We start from the raw sequence: 20,744 nt of genomic DNA on the forward strand, positions 1-20,744 counted from the left end.
TAGTTTTTCTGCATGGGGGCCCAACTCACTCTGAGCTGTATAGGGCATGAAGCTCTTAGACTATAGTATCCAACACAATGTCTATTTGAATTCTACCATACATGGTTGGAAAAAAGAATAAGTCTAGTTGTATGTTTAGGGAGCTCTTACCCCATTCGACTTACGTCTTGTATGCGGGGGGGGGGGGGGGGGGTTGGAGGAATTAAATTCTCTTCATCAGGATATTCTTACAGCAATTAGTTGGAAGCAAAAGCTAATATCCTAGTTATTTCTTTTGGGGATTAGGATGCTATTTTGCCTTTGTAGGAAGGGGGTACCTAAATTCTTGTTATCAAGACATCTAGTAGAACTAGTGTTCAGACTTAATCAGAAGCAATAGTAACTATTTTAATTGTGTTGCTTTGTATCATGTGCCCAATTTGAATGGTGTGAGAAGGGCATAAATTTGTATCAGCATGACAACTACAAAGATTATTTAGGACTTGGATTGCAACAAGGATATAATAGGGCTTTGTCAGGTACAAAAGTTAGTCTCCTAGTTGCAACTTTGGGAGTCATTCCACTTTTGTAGGTGATGAACAGCTAAATTCATGTCATTATCTTAAATCTCAGCTTGGAGCAAGTTAAGGATTTTAATATTTGTTATGCTCCAGGATGGCTTCTGTAGGACCAATGCTCTTATCTGGTTGTTTATTATTTTGTTATTAAGGATTCAGCTACCTCCCAGTTGAACAGGAAATCTTAACATAGCCACTTTTGGTAGTTTTACACTTGAGTGTGTGAATTGACTCAGCAGGTACTGAGTCCTCCGTAAGCTTGTTCTATAGGTTGGCAGCTCTGGCTGAAGAAGCGGCTTCTTTCTCTACTGGTACAGTGTTACTTTGGAAGTTTTTTCGGATGTACTCTAGTCATGTGATGTAAGAGGTGGGCAAATGGATCGGGAAGGGTGTTTTTAGATATAATTGGGACAGTTTCTAGAAGTAATGGTCAGATCTTAACGATTCTTTCTGGGGATCCAGATCTAATGTCCTGGTTTTGCCTTTCTGGGCCAATGGAAGTAAGATTGATTTGTTTTGGATTAGTTTGGTGGTTGCAGCTGAGGAAGTTTGGGTTTGTAGGGTCTTGTCATCAGCAGTGATACCAGAAGGAAATAACAGATCCAAGCCAAATGTGGTGCTAAATAAAACCCAAGGTTTTTTTTTACAGACTGCACCTGACTTGACCTCGGGGGGTGGGGGGTGAGGGCTTCATTATCAAAATCTAGTTTAATTGTAGCATTTTTTTTTGCATGCGCATGATCAAACATTTGTGTAATGTTAAAAGTTTTTCCATCAGCCTAATTACTCGGTATTGTAACTGAATCCATTTGATAGCTAAAGTTTTTTTGAATGTACACTAATCAGTGATGTAAGAGGTGGGCAAATGGATCAGGAATGGTGTTTTTAGATGTAATTGGGATAGTTTCTGGAAGTGATGGTCAGATCTCAACGATTCTTTCTGGGGGTCCAGATTGAATGTCCTGGCTTTGTCTTTCCTGGGTTACTCTCACTGTGTGGCAGGGGAAGGATAGGACCCCACAAATAATGTCGCCAGGGCATATGATAGGAGGTGTGATCAGATTTAGACCATACTTAGATGGAAGTAAGAATGATTTGTTTTGGACTAGTTTAGTGGTTGCAACTGAGGAAGTTTGGGTTTGTGGGGTCTCGTCCTCAGCAGTGATACCAGAAGGAAATAACAGATCCAAGCCAAATTTGGCAAGCAATAAAAGCCAGGTTTTTTTTATAGCCGGCACCTGATGCAACCTCTGAGGGGGGGGGGAGGGCTTCATTATCAAAATCCAGTTTAATTGTAGCACCTTTTTTGCATGGACTTGATCAAACATCTGTGTAAGGTTAAAAGTTTCTCCATCAGTCTTATTACTCGGCATTGTAACTGAATCTATTCGATAGCTAATAAATATGGTTATAATATCCTAAAATCCTGCCTATTGCAATTATCTGTGACCTTTTGTATTGAATGAGAGTGGTTATGATGACAATTAACCTTCCTATGTCTAAGTATTGTTTGCTGTTTGTTTTTTCAGCATACATTGCCAGGAAAGTCAATGCTCATATTATGGTTTTGGAGATGAGTGCTCAGTTGGACCTTTGTGAGAGACCTTTAAATTCTTGTCAACTACTTCCATGATAATGGTTTTGGAGATAAGCGTTCAGTTGGACCTTTGTGAGGATGTTTACATTCTTGTCAAGTGCTTCCATGAAAATGATTTGTTGTACCTCAATCAAAATCAGAAAAGATCATCAATTAGGGCTTTTCTTTTTTCTCTAGAGGAATAATGTCCAATCTTATTGAATGTGTTTGTTATAATGCTCAGTGATTTTGATCCATCAGTTACTGATGCTGTAATACTACTCAGGGTCTTAGTACTAAAGGTCATATTTTTTATGATTACAAGTAGAAGGGCTTATTTTATGTCATTACTGATTTAATATAGGCTAAAGGCTATCATTTTGCACTTAAAAATTTATGTTCATTTAAATGACATACTCACTGAGAATTTGTTCACTTTAATGCTGTGCATTCCAGTAATTTTTATGTTGATATCATTGGATATTCGTAATTAAGATATTAATAATCATTTTGCCTGTAAAGTAATCTGAGGGGGGATTAGTTATCGAATAATAAATTGTATAAAAAATGGAATAATAAATTGTCTTTTAATTTTTTTTTTTTTTCAGAGATAAGTCATGTCTGGAGATCAGAGTCTAACCAAATCATGGGACTTGTCTTTATACGAGCTTCACAGAACTCCACAAGAATCAATAAATGACAACACAGAAATAGCAGTATCTCCAAGAAGTCTGCACAGTGAACTAATGTGTCCTATCTGTCTAGACATGCTTAAAAACACTATGACAACTAAAGAATGTCTTCACAGGTTCTGTTCAGAATGTATAGTGACTGCACTTCGATCTGGTAATAAAGAATGTCCTACTTGTCGAAAGAAATTAGTTTCTAAAAGATCACTTCGACCTGATCCCAACTTTGACATGCTAATTTCCAAAATATATCCTAGTCGTGATGAATATGAGGCAATGCAGGAAAAAGTTTTGGCAAAGTTAAAAAGTAAAAGTTCACAGATGTTTGAAGAACTGGCCCAGCAGCACAAACAGAGGCAGCAGCGACAGAAAAAAATGGCTGCTGATATGGATGCCTCACTGCCACTGTCTCCTGGTCCACCCTCTTCACCCATCGAAAGGCCAACTGGTAGCAGTAAGTTGTGTCCCAAACACATAAGCCCATAGATCAGATTATATTTTATTTAATTTTAGGCTAAGTTAAAAAAAAAACAAAACAACAAAAACCCGTCTAAAAGGCACCTAAAAAGGAATGAGAGGGGAGGTAATATCCCTTCAACTACTTAGAATCTTAAAAGGGCACTATAACTTTCAATTTTTGACCAAATCAGACCCCTCCCAAGTTTATAGGACAACTTCTTCCATATGAAGTGACCTGTGAAAAAAAAATAAAAAAATAATACAAGGAAGGGTTAAACCCATATTGAAGTACAATTTACCCCCTCCCTCCAAAACAACCCAGAGCATCAGAAACTATCATGACAGCATTGCAACAGGATTTCCAGCAGTTTTTTCCAGCAGGATTTTTTGTCCAGCTGGATTTTTCCTCATTGCTTACAAATCGGTCATAAAATGCTTTCTGTTGTTTATACAGGAACGAGATAGCATTTTCCATAGAGACAGTCTTAGTTAGAAAGTTAGTAGTGCTGAAATAGTTTTCTTTTTATTTTGTATTTTTATAAAAATACAAAATGAGAAAAACTTATAATTAAGACAGTGACAATACAAATAAGATAATTTAAGGTAATGGGTTCACAAAAAGTATTTATTACTAAATGCTAACTCGAACGCCGTGTAAACACATAGAAAAATTATACACAAGAAATTAGAAAACACTCAAAAATGGAAAGGCTTTATATCTGCAGTAAAATCATAAATTTTGAGCTTCTGGGCTTAGAAAGTAGGCTTTTGTTTTCGATTCTAAGTATAAAAAGAAACACTACATTTTAAGAAAACCAGCACAGTTTTAAAAAGTTGCCCTAGTTATAATTCTGTGCTATTGAAGTTTAGTTTTAATATTTTCTGCTTTGTTTTCTTTAAGTATAGTTTATTTATCTTCTGTTATTTTGCTTTCACATTGTCATGGGTTTTCTGGATGCAAGTTCTAGCTAAATATACTGTCTCTATGTGAAGGCTATTTGTTTTTTCTTTCTTTTTGTATTCTTAATTATCTTTTTAAATTTTACTTTTCCATTGATAAAGGTACTGTGGATGTAAATGTTAAATATACCATCCATATTTGCATGCTCTGTTTAGAGAGAGAGAGAGAAAGATGGGTTTATTAATATAAATAAACAAAACAAAACAAGCAAATGACCCGAAGCAAAGCTTGTTCAGGGTTACAACCCCAGTACACATACAAATAAATACAATACGAAACAGGAGAGGAAAATAAAAAAAGAAAAGAAAAAAGGGAAAAGAAAAAAAAATTATCAATTACCCTGCATTTCAATGGATACGGGATTACACTTTAAAAAAGACAAAACAAAAAGAAACTAAAACCACTTGACCAGTATCGCCTAAAACAAAACCAACATCTTGGCTCCACTTGAGGTCCACTCAACTATCAAAACCATAAATATTAAGGCAAAATAGCTTTAATTTCCGCCAAAATTTACGAAAACTATCCATGTTTCTCAAAGTCATAGGTAAACAATTCAATGCATGGGGCCCTAGATGCCGAATAGAAAATTGAGATCTACGGGTAATAGCAAACGGAAGACGAATTATATTGGACTGTCTCGTAAAATATGTATGAATATCACTTCCTAATTCAAACAAAACATATTGGTAAACAATTTTGGAAATGTTCATATATAAACAGGCTTTGATAAAAAGTAATAAGTCCTGCTAAAGGCAAGATTTTGCAATCTATATACCTCTTTTGTACCGAGTCTTTAAAACCAACACCACATAACACTAGAAGCGCTTTATTCTGCAAAACTCGAATATGATGGAGATGAGAAGGAAATGTACTACCCCAAATAGTACAACAATATAGCTTCTAATGTTTATTTTTTTTTCTTTTTTTGTCATGGTAAGTTTTAATTTCCCGCCCAAAGGAAATTCCAAATGCAAATTTTCAGTGTGTTAAATCTGTGTATTTTTTTATATTTTGTGTTAATTTTTTTTTCTTGTTTTTCACTTCATTTTTATTTTTTATTTTGCTTTCTCCTTGCAAAAGATATATTGATGCGAATTCAGATATGCCAACTAGGCTGTATTTACAGGGTATTTGTTTCTTTTTTTATATTTTGGTTTCCCATCAAGAATGATGTACTAGATGTGAATCTTAGATATATAAACTATGCTTGTGGGCACGTTTTTTCTTGAATATCTGAAATAATAGTTTCATCAATGCTATTCAATGCTATTTCTTTCCATTGTTTTAAGCTAAGGCTAACAATATACGAAAACTGTATTTTATATAAAACAAAAATCATTTGTAATTAGAATATTGTCGATTTTGTTATACCAAATTGCAAGGCATGTGCAACATGCAAGTTGCAAGTATACTGTTTATGCTGAAATCATGTCGCATAGACAATAAGTTCTTGAGCCATGTGGATATCAACAAGGCGTACGTGATTGTCATGAATTTTTACGAATCCTTGTTCACCAAGTTTGGTTTGAGGATACGAGGCATCATCCCGACTTTAACTTTGAAGTCTCCACGTACAGCCATAGTATCATGACGTTGGGTTTTAGTAACATAAATCGATAGCACATGGCAGAAGTCATCTTTAATTTGGTCACAGGCGTCATTCTTTGGGTGGTTTAAATTACGAAAACAGCCAATTTTCCCTGTAAAGTGGTTAAGTGAGCATACTTCGAGGCACGAAGCAAACTAGCAATCTGGGAATGATTGGTCGATTTAAAAAATACTATCCATTGACCTGCTTTAGTCATCATCACAAAAGTAACCTATCTGAGGCTAACTCCTTCAGTGTTTACTGTGGCGGATACTAGTTTACTGATAAACCAACATGTTCAATCACCCAATGCACGCTAGCCACCATCACCCTTGGCTTGAAGTTGGATAGTGCTGCTCTTCGAGATTTGACTAGGCTCCCATGGCTCCCTTGAATCTTTGGCTTGAATGAAGGCTTTGCGCAAGCCCAGGCCATTTTCGTCATTACATGGCTCTTAGAAAAGGCAAACTAACTCTCTCAAAAGCACTATGCCCAAAACAATCTCAGGCCTACTGCCTGTACATAAGTTTCGTGCAACGTACATACTCTGTTCATTTGTTTATTTAGAAACTATATCGGGTGAACAATAAGCTCATGAGTCGTGTGGATATCAATTAAGCGTAGCCGATGTGATCGTTGAGAATTTTTCCCAATCCGTATTTACCAAGCATGGTTGGAAGATGCGAAACATCATCCCGACTTTAGCATGAAAGTCTTCACACACAATCACAATTTTTTTTTTTTTTTTTTTTTCTAACACAAGTCGATAGCACATGATAGAAAACATATTTGATTGGTCACATGTGTCATTTTTTAGGGGGCTTATATTACGAAAACAATCAATTTTCGCTTGTCAACAGGCGAAGCGAATATGCTTCGAAGCACAATTCAAACTCTACAATTCGGAAACAGTTGGCAGTTAGCTCTGATCATAAAGGAGATCGATTCAAGGGTATCTGTAGCTATTCCTTCAATAATTTTTTACAGTGCTGGATAGTGGTCTTTTGATAAAGCAACGCATTCGATCTCGTAGTAAACGCTAGCCACCATCATCCTTAGCGTGAAGTTGGACAGTGTTGCTCTTTGAGATTTACTGACGGCTTTCCGCTGTTGCCCACGGATGTAGGGTCCAGATTCATTACCCTTAATGTCCCCAATGCCATGAAAATCGTTGAGACAGTTTTGGCCCTTTAATTCCAACATTAATCAGCAGGGCTTTAGGAAGGGAGGGAAGCTGAGCTTCAGGCTGATAGCCAATTATTTTGTTTTTAAGATATTTTAAGTGGCAAAATTTATTTCTTTGGTTTCACTTTCATTTTTTCAGTTCGTTTTTTTTTAAACAGAATCAGTTGATACTCAGCGATTTGTTGGTGTCGTTCTATTCATATCATTTTTTTGTTTAACAGATGGAGGTTGTTAGTGAAATTTTAGAAAATTATATGTGGGATTCGGAATCATAGATCCGCCTCAAGTGTCTAACGAAAAGAAACCTTGCATCAATTTCAGTTTGTTTGTAGTTTCTGTAGTTATTCTCTTTTTCAGGGGATAAATTCGTTTTTCGGATAATTTTTTAAATATTTTATAGGAAGTGGTTGAGCTAGGGGCGTGAAACTGTTTTGGTTAAATCCTCTTTTGGTCAAGTCCAACATGGAACTTACTGGGATCAGGTCCAATGTCAAACCCTCAAAATCTGCCTAGCTCAACTACTTAATCTTTAAATATTAAAGTAATTTTGTTTGGAAAGGGATTGCTTCTCCTGTGTCCACATGGGTAGATTTCTGAAAATTGAAAAGGATGGATGTGAGAGGATTTTTCCATGGGAGGTGGGTGGGGGGTAAAACGAAAAAACTAGTTTTGTTGTCAGAAACTTTCAGATTCTAATTCTAGGAAGCAGGTCATTCAGTCTGCTATTAAAGGTGGAAATATATCCCTGGAATGATTTTTACGGCCTGTACCAGATGTTTGATAATTAAAAAGGTATTATAAAACTCTAAAATTGTTCAGTCTACCATAATTCTATTCTCTGCCGTTGTAAGGATAATGAGAACTAGAAAAACTTATGATAATGAATAAACCGAAGATACAACCCGCATTTCTAGGTCTTCATTGGCATAATCCTTTGGGAAGAATAAATATGAGATGGTTTTTTCTTAGGAAAGGAGGGGTGGAATTAAAACTGAAAAATTGCATTCGTGGGTTAAAATCTTAACCTTGTTATTCTGGGAGGCAGGTTGTTCAGACTGATATTAAAGGAGCAAAATTCTTCATGTATTCCTTCTTTCTTCTTAAACCAGAATATTTTTTTAAGAGTAGTATCTGGATCTAAAAAAGGCACTTTAAGACCCTAATCTGGGACTGAAGCTACAATAGATTCAGAGAGTCGGACTGAAAGCCGGATTCCTGAGCTGGTTCAGAGCCAGAAATTCGGACCAATATTAAGGGAGGAAATATCTCCCTCTATTCCGCCCCTCTTTCGTGCAAGGATTTCTTATTGATAATGTCTTGGGTATTTGGACAGAGGATAAGCTACTTTAAAGTCCTAGAGCTATTGATGCACCATAATTCTATTCTCTGCAGATTTGAGAACAAAACTAAGAAGGATAACTTCTGATAATGAATCCGTAGCTGAAACTGCAAAAGATTCCGAGAGTCGAGCTGAAAAGTGGATTCCTGATCTGGATCACAGCCTTAGATACAGACCAATGTTAAAGGAGGAAGTGTCTTCCTCTATTGCGAGGTCCAAAAACGGGGAGCGAAAAAATGCACCTCTGTTGATGCAGGGCAGCCATATCCGGTCCCTCTTATAAGTTTGAATCTTATGCGGCCTATCTTAAATCAAACCAATGCACATCCCTCCTCCGTCATACCAGCCCCCCCCCTCTTGAAACCCTGGAAAAACTGGCAAGAACCAACATTAGCCAGCCTTTCGACAATACGTCCAGTCAAACATCCAACGGAGTTGGAATTTTAAAGAAATCAAATATTCACCCACCATTCAAACCATATTTTCTGAGTTTCCCAAATTAGAACCGATCCAATGTGCTGGCAAGCAAATTCGAGACGACAGTGGAAAGCCCTCAGTTCATCCCTATTCATTTTCAAAAATACTATTGTCAAATCTCCAGTCACTTATGAACAGAATGGAAGAGGTCGAACTATGCTTGAAAAATGAACTCATTGATATTGCTTGTATCTGTTAATCGTGGTCCGCGACTGGAGAGTATGTTGCATTTGATGGATATGGTGCCTATTTTAAACCAAGAATGACACCAGTTGAAATTACAGTAACACATGATGGTGATATTGGTACTATTTGTCTATCATCTATAAGAATTAGAGTTCTCAGTTTCAGCAACATACCAAAAAAACACGGTTTCGAAGTCTTATGGTTGTGGTGCAGGACTGAGAGGCTACCTAAGGAAGTGGCATCACTGGTGATATGTGTTGTTTACTATCCAACCCATGGCCCTTATCGTAAAGACCTTGTGAATTACTTATTGAATTGCACTGACAATGTATACCTGAGAGGCTACCTAAGGAAGTGGCATCACTGGTGATATGTGTTGTTTACTATCCGACCCATGGCCCTTATCGTAAAGACCTTGTGAATTACTTATTGAATTGCACTGACAATACATACCTGAGCTAGTAATTTTCTTCAAGAATTGGCTTAAATATCGTCACTGGTGGGACATCCTCTCATTGTCTGATGGTGACAAGATGGCACGTTTATTATGTAGAAAGCTGTTAGAAAAATGCTCTGAAATTTTCCCACGAAAAATAAAATCTGTTAAATCTAATGAAAAACCATGAATTACTCAAGATATTCGGGATCTGATAAAATTGAGGAATGAATTGCATTTAACTGGACCTGAGAGATTTCAAAAGGTTAAGAAATACAATTGTGTATAAAATAAGATGTTCACGTAAGCAATATGGTTCAAAAATAATAAGCAAAATACATCAATCCAATCCAAGGAAGTTTCTTCATAGAATTCAAACTATTATCCGCAAAAAAAGTGACCAAAGTTGAAGTTAGAGATAATGATGGTAAACCCCTGCAACCTAGTGAGATTAATGAATTTTTGTATCAATTTGTAAAATCCATCCGCGACTAACAATATTACCTCCTAATGACTCAGTTTCAAATATCCCTATCCTAGAGATTAGTTCAGTTATTAAGAATTTGAAGGCACTTGATCCTTATAAATCTGGTTACCCAAGTGAGATACCAATTAAATTGATTGTTGAGTGCGCTAATCTTTTATCTACTCCTTTAACGGCAATTTTTGACCAATGTTTTATTAATGGTGATTCCCCTGGTATTTTTAAACAGGCGCATGTTACGCCAATCCCGAAGTGTAAGGTCCCTAAGGATATTACTGATACGAGGCCGATTTAAAAAACACTGGCTCTTTCAAAAGTGTTTGAAAGTTATTTTTGATTATTTATTTGAGGACATAAAAGATAACATAGATTCCCAACGATTTGAATTTAGACCCTGGTATAATACTCTTCACTATTTGGTTGCTTTGTTGAATACTATCCTTAGACATTTAGAAAAAATGGCGCTTATGTTAATGCATTAGTTGCTGATATAGCGAAGGCTTTTGATTGTCTTGACCAAAGCATAGTAGTGGAAGAAGCTAAGGTTATGGGTGCCCGTCCATTTGTTGCAAGTATGATTGCAAGTTTTCTTTTTTAAAAGAGCCCAGTGTGTTCAACTCCCTTATCATGAGCCATCTGGATTTTTAGATATTTGTTGCGGTTTGCGACAAGGGACTAAATTAGGCCTACTTTCGTTTTTAATTGTTTTCAATCGTATTTTAGCAACAGTTCCAGAGCTTTTTAAGTTTGCTGATGATTTGACTGTTTTATCACTGCAACTAATCCCTCCGACTACCGAACAGTCTGACGTGACGAGAATTTCTAATGACCTAAAAGCTGAATTAGGAAAGGTAAAACTGACAGTCAGTGAAACTAAGAGCTCTTATATGACTTTTTCCTTCCTAAAGGATGACAGCCACTCTTCTATTGCCGATTAAGAAGATTGTAAAAATACTTGGAGTACATATTTACGATGGAACTCGCACGTTGACTATCTGGCTAAAAAAGACGCCTCAATTTTACAATCGTTTCCCACATCAAGAGATTTGGTATGCCGATCGAGGTTTTGAAATCTATACTGCAGCTATGTTAGACCTTCTCTTGTGAATGCGCGTCCAGCTTGGCATCTGGGTTTGACGAAAGATCAGTTAGACAGAGTCGAGATGATAAAAAAAAGAGCTGTAAAAATTATACTTGTACATAACTACTCAACATATGATTATGCAGAACAACAACTCAACTTGAATTCACTTGATAGTCGTAGACATGAGTTAACTTACCGCTTTGGACTAAATTTTTTGAATTCCCCAGGTCATCGTGGTGTACCACCCGACCTTGAGAGCCACCCTACTGAAGGACCAGTTACTAGACTCTGACAAATAAAAAATAATTGTCCACAGTTAATGACTTACTGAGCCTCTACAACCGAGAGATATTGCAAATCATTTGTCCCTTATTTTATTCACTATTTTAATAACATTGCCTTTCGGTATTTAATAACATTACCAACCATTTATATACTTGATTATTCTGAAATATTATGTATAAACGGTCGCTATTTTAATCGTGAAAATAGATTCTTGACTTATTTTAATTTTTATACGACTCTTTTTAATTTATTGACCTGAAGCAGCACTTACTGCCTTAATTTTTTTTTTGTACATGTGTTGCTGTTTATTTCTTTTAGATCCTTTTTTTGTGTCATGTCATGCTCATGTTAGCTCCAGCTATTGCAGTGAATAACATATATTCTATTCTATTGCCGTCCGCTCTTATATACAGGAATGTGTTTTTACGGGTAGCATTGGGTGTTTGGTCAGAATTTGCTATTATAAAACCCCTGAAACCACTAGGTAACTATAGTTCTATTCTCTGTAGATTTGAGGACAAAGCGAAGCAGAATAACATCTGATAATGAATCTGGAGCTGAAGATACAACCGATTCTGAGAGTCGAGCCGAAAATCGGATTCCAGAGCTTGACCTTGTATTCAAACCCCATCCAGTTGAAATGGGAGATGAAAGTGATTGGCCAAAAGCTTTGAAAGATAATTCTGTGAGATACCTGAAAACCACTGCAAACGCCACTGGTATGTAATCAAATAAATTCAATTTGTAATTAATTGAAAATAAAAATTTAATTGGTTTAAATGTTAATTAAATTTATTAATTATTCAATTTGGCTTTAATGTCAAATTCTATATATTAATGTTCAAATGCTATACCTGAAAAATTAAGCAGAGGTCTTGGGGTGATGCGTAGAATTAAAAATCTGGTCCCAAAAAAGATTCTAAAAATGATTTATTTTTCTATATTTTGTCCATATATTAGCTACGGATGCTCTATATGGGCAAGTAATTTTGTAACATGTTTCAAAAGAGTACAAAAACTTCAGAATAGAGCTGTAAAATTATTATCAGAATTTTATGATTCTGATGATGTTCCTGCTCATGAGCATTTTAAAAAGAACAAGTTAATGGATGTATCCCAAATTCGAGATTACCAAGTTTTGATTTTCTCGTATAAATATTTGAATCGCCTGCTCACCTCTGCTTTTGAAAATCTTTTTACTTATAATAGAGACCGTCATGATCATAATACAAGAAAAGCTGATAACTTAACTCATAAGTTTAGGAGTACTACTCGGGCATCCTTTGTGATTCGCCATTATGGTCCCCATGTTTGGAAGATTTTGCCCGAGGGTGTGAAAAATGTGCCTAGTCTTCCGGCTTTCAAGTCACGGGTAAAGAAGTTTCTTTTATCTCGTGAGTAATTTTGATGTAAGGCCCGTTCCAGGTTGTCATTCTATTCAAGGCATTTATAGATTTATTTGCTGTTAATTTTTTTCTGTTAATTTTTTTCTGTCTTCTTCTTGTCTTTTTCCTCTTTCTCTTTTTTTTCCTTTCTTCTTCATCAGTTGAGTTTCTTTTGTATTGAGTAGCGTGATATGAACGTGGTTTTAATTAGCTGAGGGTGATAAACTCGCTTGCCCTTACAAGCTTATTGCCTTTCTTGGCAGGGGAATGGCGAATAGTGTTCGTTTTCTTTTCTTAATAAATGTATATCTCAAGTATATCTCAAATGAAATTTAAGTTAATTTAAATTAGTCTATTTTAATTTAGTTTAACGTAAATTTAATTTTTTAACTTGAATTTAATTTTTAACTTAAATGAATTAATTTAAGTTGATTAAATTAATTAAATAGAAATATTGATTAATTAAATTAAAATACACAAAGTGATTAAATTAATTAAATAGCTTTTTAATGGTTTTAATGAGCTTTTAAACAAACTTTTCATCGTCCAAATATGTTAACTATTCTGACTTCAAAGTTAAAGCACTTGGTTGAGCCTGAACGTACCAAGGACAGTGAAAATGTTTTTTTTTTTTTATTTGGTTGAAAATATCGCCATTAAGGGTTCTCCAGGCGTTGAGGTTGTTGGCCAGAGGGTTGATAAAACTTATTGCTAGTTTTGAAAAGTTTTTGTGTTCCAAAATATGATCCAAAATCGAAATTACGTCAAGTTGTAAATATTGTGGTATAATATTTGCTTTCTAGTTTTAATGTAAATCCCTAATCATGCCAATTATGAACCATCTCTCGAGAGGACCTTAGAGGGTGCGTCAATCACAGATGATTTTTGCCCTGAAGGGGCAAAAATTATTACAAAATGTCTCAATTAATATGAACTATTCAAAAGTTAAATTGAAATTATCAAATAAAAATAAAATAAAAAAATAGCCATTGAAGATAGATATTTAAACATTCAGAATTTTATTATTTGAATCATGGCAAAACTAAAATATTCGTATTCGTTTAGTTATATAGCTGTTGTAGCACTCGAAAATGAACGCTAAATTATGCTACTTTTACAGTAAGAAATAGAAAAATAAGGGGGGAAATGGTCAAATGTTCAATACACTTAAAATATGGCGCGAATGTGTTTACGAATCGTTTCGTACGGTATTACAAGATTCGTAGTTTAGATTAGGTGGAATATAGATTAGAACTAGATTAGGCATAACATTCATATTTTTCCGAAGGTATTAATTCCAAAAAAAGGTTTTATAAGATGTCTTTTTTTTTGTAATTTTGTAATGTATCGTATGTGATATCCTAATCCGAATTTCAACTCATATATTTTGTAATTTTAATTTTCGAGCTAGGGGCTGTAGTTTGTATTTTTTTTTTCTGTATTTATATATTTAAATAGCGATCGTAGCATTCAAAATTGAACACTAAATTGTGCTACTTTCACAATCACAATAGATATAGAAAAAGAGAAAAAAAAAGTCACTTACTAAATGTACTTAAATATATGGCGCGAAGGAGTTTACAGAGCTGTTCGTACGGCCTTCAAGGTTCGTAGTTTAGATCAGGCAGAACATAGATTAAAATGTAGACAGAACGTAGATTAGGCAGAACATTTATAATTTCTTGAAGCTATTATTTTCAGAAAAGGGTTATACGACGTCTTTTCTTTAATTTCATAGCTTATCGTATCTGATTTCCGAATCGCAATTTCATCCAATATATTTTGTAATTTTAGTTTTCGAGATAGAGGTTATAGTTTGTATTTTTCCGTGTTCTTATATTTAAATTGCTATTGTAGCACTCAAAAATGAACACTAAACTTTGCTACTTTTACAACCACGATAGATAAAGAAAAAGATATAAAAAAGGTCATTTGTTGAATACTCCTACAAATATGGCACGAAGGAGTTTACGAATCTGTTCGTACGGCACTTCAAGGTTCGTAGTTTGGATTAGGCAGAACATAGATTAGAATGTAGATTAGGCAGAACATTTACATTTTCTCGAAGAAGAGGGTTCAAAAGAGGGTTATACGAGGTCTTTTTTTATAATTTTACTAGCTGTTGGGGTGGTGCTTCGCGCCACCCCAACACCTAGTTGGTGGGGCGCTTCGCGCCCCCCCAAGCCCCCCCCGCGCGCGTAAGTCGTTACGCGCCATATTAGTTACGCGCCATATTAGTTACGCGCCATTGTAGTTGTGTCCCTGTGTCCCACCTGTGAATATAGATAGATTTATATATGTGTTTCAAACTACGTAAAAATTGCGAATATACAACATTCTTGGCTTTCCCATTGCCTGTCCATATACAAAGCCGTTGATGGTGGTTGCAAATGCTAATCGAATTGGGAATTGCAATCTTTTAAATTGAAAAAGCAGATCCGTTGGAATCATGGGAATGCGAGGAATAAGAACAGCCTCACCCTCATAAGGCCCTCACCCCAACACCTAGTTGGTGGGGCGCTTCGCGCCCCCCAAAGCCCCCCCGCGCGCGTAAGTCGTTACGCGCCATATTAGTTACGCGCCATATTAGTTACGCGCCATATTAGTTACGCGCCATTGTAGTTGTGTCCCTGTGTCCCACCTGTGAATATAGATAGATTTATATATGTGTTTCAAACTACGTAAAAAATGCAAATATACAACATTCTTGGCTTTCCCATTGTCTGTCCATATACAAAGCCGTATGTACTAATAATGACGTCATATGCAAACGCTCTTTTTACAAACAAACAAACATGCATACACACAACTCGTTTTTATATAGATAGATAGATAGATAGATACAATACAAATTAACTACGTAAAACTTGTGAATATACAACAGTCTTCGCTGTCCCATTGTCTGTGCGTATAAATAGATTGTCAGGTTTACCGACCCTCAAAGATGCAACATACAATTGTACATTGGTAAAGCAATCTGTATTAAGATCTATACCGCATTTTTCTAGTGATTGCCCTTGAGCTTTGTTGATGGTGGTTGCAAATGCTAATCGAATTGGGAATTGCAATCTTTTAAATTGAAAAAGCAGATCCGTTGGAATCATGGGAATGCGAGGAATAAGAACAGCCTCACCCTCATAAGGCCCTGTCAAGATTGTGGCATCTATTAGGTTTTCCATTGTTTTTTTTTTACGGCAAGTCGCGTGCCATTGCAACTTTCTCTTTTAGCAGCAAGTCTGCTTTCGCGTTGCTCTGGTAGTTCCTCGGCACGCTTTCTTTTCTGACTTTCTCTATCAGCAGCAAGTTTTTTGGCATTGACTCTTTGAGCATCTTCATCAGTCATTGTAAACTTAAACATTAATAGATTTCTACGCGAACATATGTCTTATATAACTTGAATGACGTCACCTTCAAAGCAAAAATGACGGCAACTAATTTCATGACGTCAGCCGAAACATGACGTCACCTGATCCACAGATCCACAGACAGACAGACAACTTATTTTTATATATATAGATAATACATCATATGTGATTTCCAAATCTTAATTTCAACCAATATATTTTGCAATTTCAATTTTCGAAATAGGAGTTGTAGTTTGTAGTTTTCTGTATTCCTATATTTAAATAGCTATTGCAGTTCTCAAAAATGAACACTAAATTGTGCTACTTTTACAACCACAATAGATATAGAAAAAGAGAAAAAAAGATCATTTGTTAAATGCACCTACAAGTTTGGCACGAAGGAGTTCACGAATCTTTTCGTACGGCACTTAAAGGGTCGTGGTTTGGATCAGGCAGAATATAGATTAGAACATAGACAGAACGTAGATTAGGCGAAATATAGATTAGAACATATATAGAGTGTAGATTAGGCAGAACATTCGTATTTTCTCGAAGCTACTATTTTCAAAAAAGGATTTATAAGACATTTTTTTTTTTGTAGTTTCATAATTCATCATATGTGATATTGTAATCGAAATTTCAACCTATAAATCTTGTAATTTTAATTTTCGAGAAAGGGGTTGTAATTTGTATTTCTCTGTATTCTTATATTTATAGCACAAAAAAGCCAAAAAAAATGAAACTAGAAAGTTCTAATGTAAGATGCTCCTATGAAAGTCATTATGCTCTTTAAAGTCAAAAGTAATGAATTCAACTCTAAGGGTAAAATTTATGCTGGTGCTAGTAGACTTGTTTTATTTCCTTTGCATTGAATTAATTTCAATTAATTCATTAATTTTTATTATTTTAGTTTATAATTATTTTTAATTAAATAATTATTTTTTTATTTCACTTGCATTATTTTAAATGAATTTGTTGTATTTTCTTACAAACGTATTTGATGATTTATAGTTTTCGAGCTATACACTTGTAAGATGGAAGTAAGTCTATAGAACCCTCTGCAAGGTAGAAAATAGAAATATATTTTTAGAAAGCAACAGAAATTTTAATTTTGTAGATACAGAAAGAGGTATCTTTTGTCCTAATAACTACATTCATGACTTTCAGTGTTTTAAAAGAACACTAGTTGTGCCCTCTAATTCTATGACATTCAGAAGTTTAAGAAAGCTGCGCGAAATTTATATGTGAAGGAGCCAGAGGTTTCTTTTTTTGCCCTTAGATTTGAATCGTTCATTTTGAACCTTAAATTACATAACAATTGGTCCTTGTAAAATATGAAGATTTTAAGCGAATGCTGTTAAAAATTTCAGAGCTCTACATTTGTAAGGTAAAAAAGGGATGTAAAATAATCTACAAGCTAGTGAATATAAGGCATTTTACAAAAAAATGGAAACTTCAAATATTTAACGGATAATAAAAATGAAACCCAATTGTTTGAAATAGTTAATTGGAAATTCACAGATTTGTCTTAACATATTGGGAAAAATCGGGGATTCAGTTGTAATGAGAAATGCATAATAAAGCACAACATACATACTTACACAAGCACATATCTTTAAAAAATACGGAAGAATTGAGAATATAGCTTTCAATAAACAAATACCTCTATACAGTTATGTAGCTTTGAGAAAAGTTATGCAGTTAGAAAAGTTGTCTTAACATATTGGGAAAAATCGGGGATTCAGTTGTAATGAGAAATGCATAATAAAGCACAACATACATACTTACACAAGCACATATCTTTAAAAAATACGGAAGAATTGGGAATATAGTTTTCAATAAACAAATACCTCTATGCAGTTATGTAGCTTTGAGAAAAGTTATGCAGTTAGAAAAGTTGTCTTAACATATTGGGAAAAATCGGGGATTCAGTTGTAATGAGAAATGCATAATAAAGCACAACATACATACTTACACAAGCACATATCTTTAAAAAATACGGAAGAATTGGGAATATAGTTTTCAATAAACAAGTACCTCTATGCAGTTATGTAGCTTTGAGAAAAGTTATGCAGTTAGAAAAGTTGTCTTAACATATTGGGAAAAATCGGGGATTCAGTTGTAATGAGAAATGCATAATAAAGCACAACATACATACTTACACAAGCACATATCTTTAAAAAATGCGGAAGAATTGGGAATATAGTTTTCAATAAACAAATACCTCTATGCAGTTATGTAGCTTTGAGAAAAGTTATGCAGTTATGAGAAAAAATCAGCAAAAATAAGCTATGCAGTTATGTAGCTTTTAGTAGCAGCATTATTGCCGGAATTTGAAAATAAACGCTGAGAAAAATCAGCAAAAATAAGCCAAAAGTTTGTGGCTTCAAATAGCTATAGCTATACCAGCAAAAATCGCTATATCAGCAAAAATAGAAGATGTAGTTTTGCTTTGAAGGTTTAGTTGCCTTTGGGAGTCAACATATTGCTTGTTTTTGAATTTTTCCGGATGAAGGGTGTTGTCAAATTTGAACAATTAGTTTAGTTTATTTCACGGTTCAACGTGGCAACGCTGAATGAAAGGTGGGACTGTCCTAAATACTTCACAATTTTGAAATAACCAAAACAAAAATCAACATTATCAGGTATGAATAGGCTTAATATTGGTTCGGAGGGGGTACTTTGGTGTTCTTGGTATTTCAGACTAAAAAGCTTTATATGGTCGCTTTTATTTGGCTTTGAGACACTTTTTAATGGCAAATCCCATGTCTTAAAATTTTTAATGATTTTTTCGAGGCTAGAAACTTTCTAATTTTTATATTTTCTGTTCAACCAACTGGTTTACGGTCAAGGTTGCCATTTTTCTTGTGTTTCTTAACTGGTAATTGTTTACTTTAGTTTGATTTTGAGACACTTTTTAATGGTAGATAATATGCCTGATTTTTTTAAGCTTACCATTAAAGATTAAAGTGCTTAATGGACACTTATATCTTACATTTGAAAATTTTTAACGTCAAATTATTAAAAAGTTGCACTTAATTTTTTTTCTGGATTGTTTCTGAACATTTTTATTGGACTTGTGTATCGAAGGAGTTAGCTGGACTTTTAAACGTCTCAATATTTTCACAGTTATTAATTTTTTCTTTCTATTTTAGTGGAACACTTGAGTAAATACCTTGAAGTCAGATTGACCTTGGGTCTGGGAAAAAAGGAAAGTAGTGGTATTCAGAACTTCTGCATTTCCGTGTCCTACCAGCCGGGCCAGTACACCTTACTAAAGGGCAGTGAGACCTTAATCGATATCCAGAAAATTTTGAAGAGAGAAAATGAACCCATTGAACTACTGTATTCCTGGAAAAAATGAGCTTTTTTGTTTAATTTTTAAGCTTTAAAAAATTAGTTTTTTGTCAGTGACGACTAGTATATGGTGATCACTGATCACAGTTTTTTTTTTAGTATTTTCGTCAATACTATGATCTTCTGATTTTATCAGGATAATAGAGGGGGGGCAGGGGCTAAAACTGACTGCGTCTCCGGATGCTGAAAACCCTAGCTACGCCTCTGGTGTAGGGGTGATTATTCAGAAGATATTTCTATGGGCATACTTTGAATCTTTGGTGCGCCACCGCCGGTGATCAGTATTGGCTGTTGTAATTCTAAAGGTGGTAGAACAAGTTAAATGCAACAAAAAAGTCAAAACTAAAATATCTATTTTAGACAAGCACAACTTATATCTCTATTTGTATCTATCGCTATTACATCTGTTTCAGGGCTTCAAATGCTATTACAATTCGCTGCACACTCTCTTCCTGCAACCCAACCTGTTACAAATTTGGCTCTTCACACCTTGTGAAGAAATTCTAATTTCCTCTAAATTTCTTCTTGTGAATTCTTCCCAATTTTTTTTTTTTAATTTAATATTGAGGCAAATAATTGACTGTTCTAATTCAGAAGGCCTTGGAACAAAATAAATTAAACATTTAATCAAATTTAATTAAACAGGGCGAGAACCTGCAACCTCCCCCTGGCTACGTTTGAACATAGAAATGGGTTTTGGTCTTTAAGTGTAACTGTTACAAAAATGAAACTGAAGAAATAAAGATTGCAAATGGGTTTTTTTATTGTCAACGAAAATACTGAACGGAAAAGGTGAATATTTCGGTAGGACACACCAATATGTTTGTCTATTAGTTGTAATGTCCATGCGTGTCAATGCAAGTAACAAATTAAATACAGTTTATTGTTAAATTGTTAATACTTGTTAAAAAGGGTTAGGCCCCCTAATTCCTCCCCCTGACAACGTCTACAGAGAGTGAGGAGTTTTAGGTTATTAGTATTAATTATAAATGATACCAATAACACGATTTAAGCAACAATTTAGCCGTTTAGAGCCTGGAGCCTTTAGGTCTCTCTTAGAGCTGGTGAAAAATTAATGGCGCCCAACTCCTGACTCTTATCACAAATGAAAAAAAAACAGCAGTAGATAATGTAATACTTCGATATAAAATCAAAGTTGAACTCTAAGCTCTGTAGTACACACTATATTGATAATATCTTTTGCAATATCCGCTATTTTTAACGTTACTATTCTGATAACGTTTGTTTTAAAGTTGAACGTTATTTTTAACGAATGCTTCTTTGACGTCCTAAAATTTTCTAAATTTGAAGAATATTAAATTACTTACGTAGAGACAAGATGAACACAA

At 34.8% G+C, this 20,744-nt stretch overlaps 1 protein-coding gene across 1 annotated transcript; it reads left to right on the forward strand.

The window, feature by feature from the left end:
* The first annotated feature begins 2,721 nt into the window (after window positions 1-2,721).
* LOC136025854 (E3 ubiquitin-protein ligase RING2-like) lies at window positions 2,722-20,293 on the forward strand. The gene is made up of 3 exons (XM_065701881.1): window positions 2,722-3,276; window positions 11,819-12,028; window positions 19,194-20,293. Exons 1-3 carry the CDS (start codon window positions 2,751-2,753, stop codon window positions 19,400-19,402), a joined length of 945 nt encoding a protein of 314 aa, XP_065557953.1. The 5' UTR covers window positions 2,722-2,750; the 3' UTR covers window positions 19,403-20,293.
* Window positions 20,294-20,744: the final 451 nt, after the last annotated feature.

The sequence above is a fragment of the Artemia franciscana genome, chromosome 4, assembly GCF_032884065.1.
Source record: "Artemia franciscana chromosome 4, ASM3288406v1, whole genome shotgun sequence".
NCBI classification, from domain to species: domain Eukaryota; kingdom Metazoa; phylum Arthropoda; class Branchiopoda; order Anostraca; family Artemiidae; genus Artemia; species Artemia franciscana.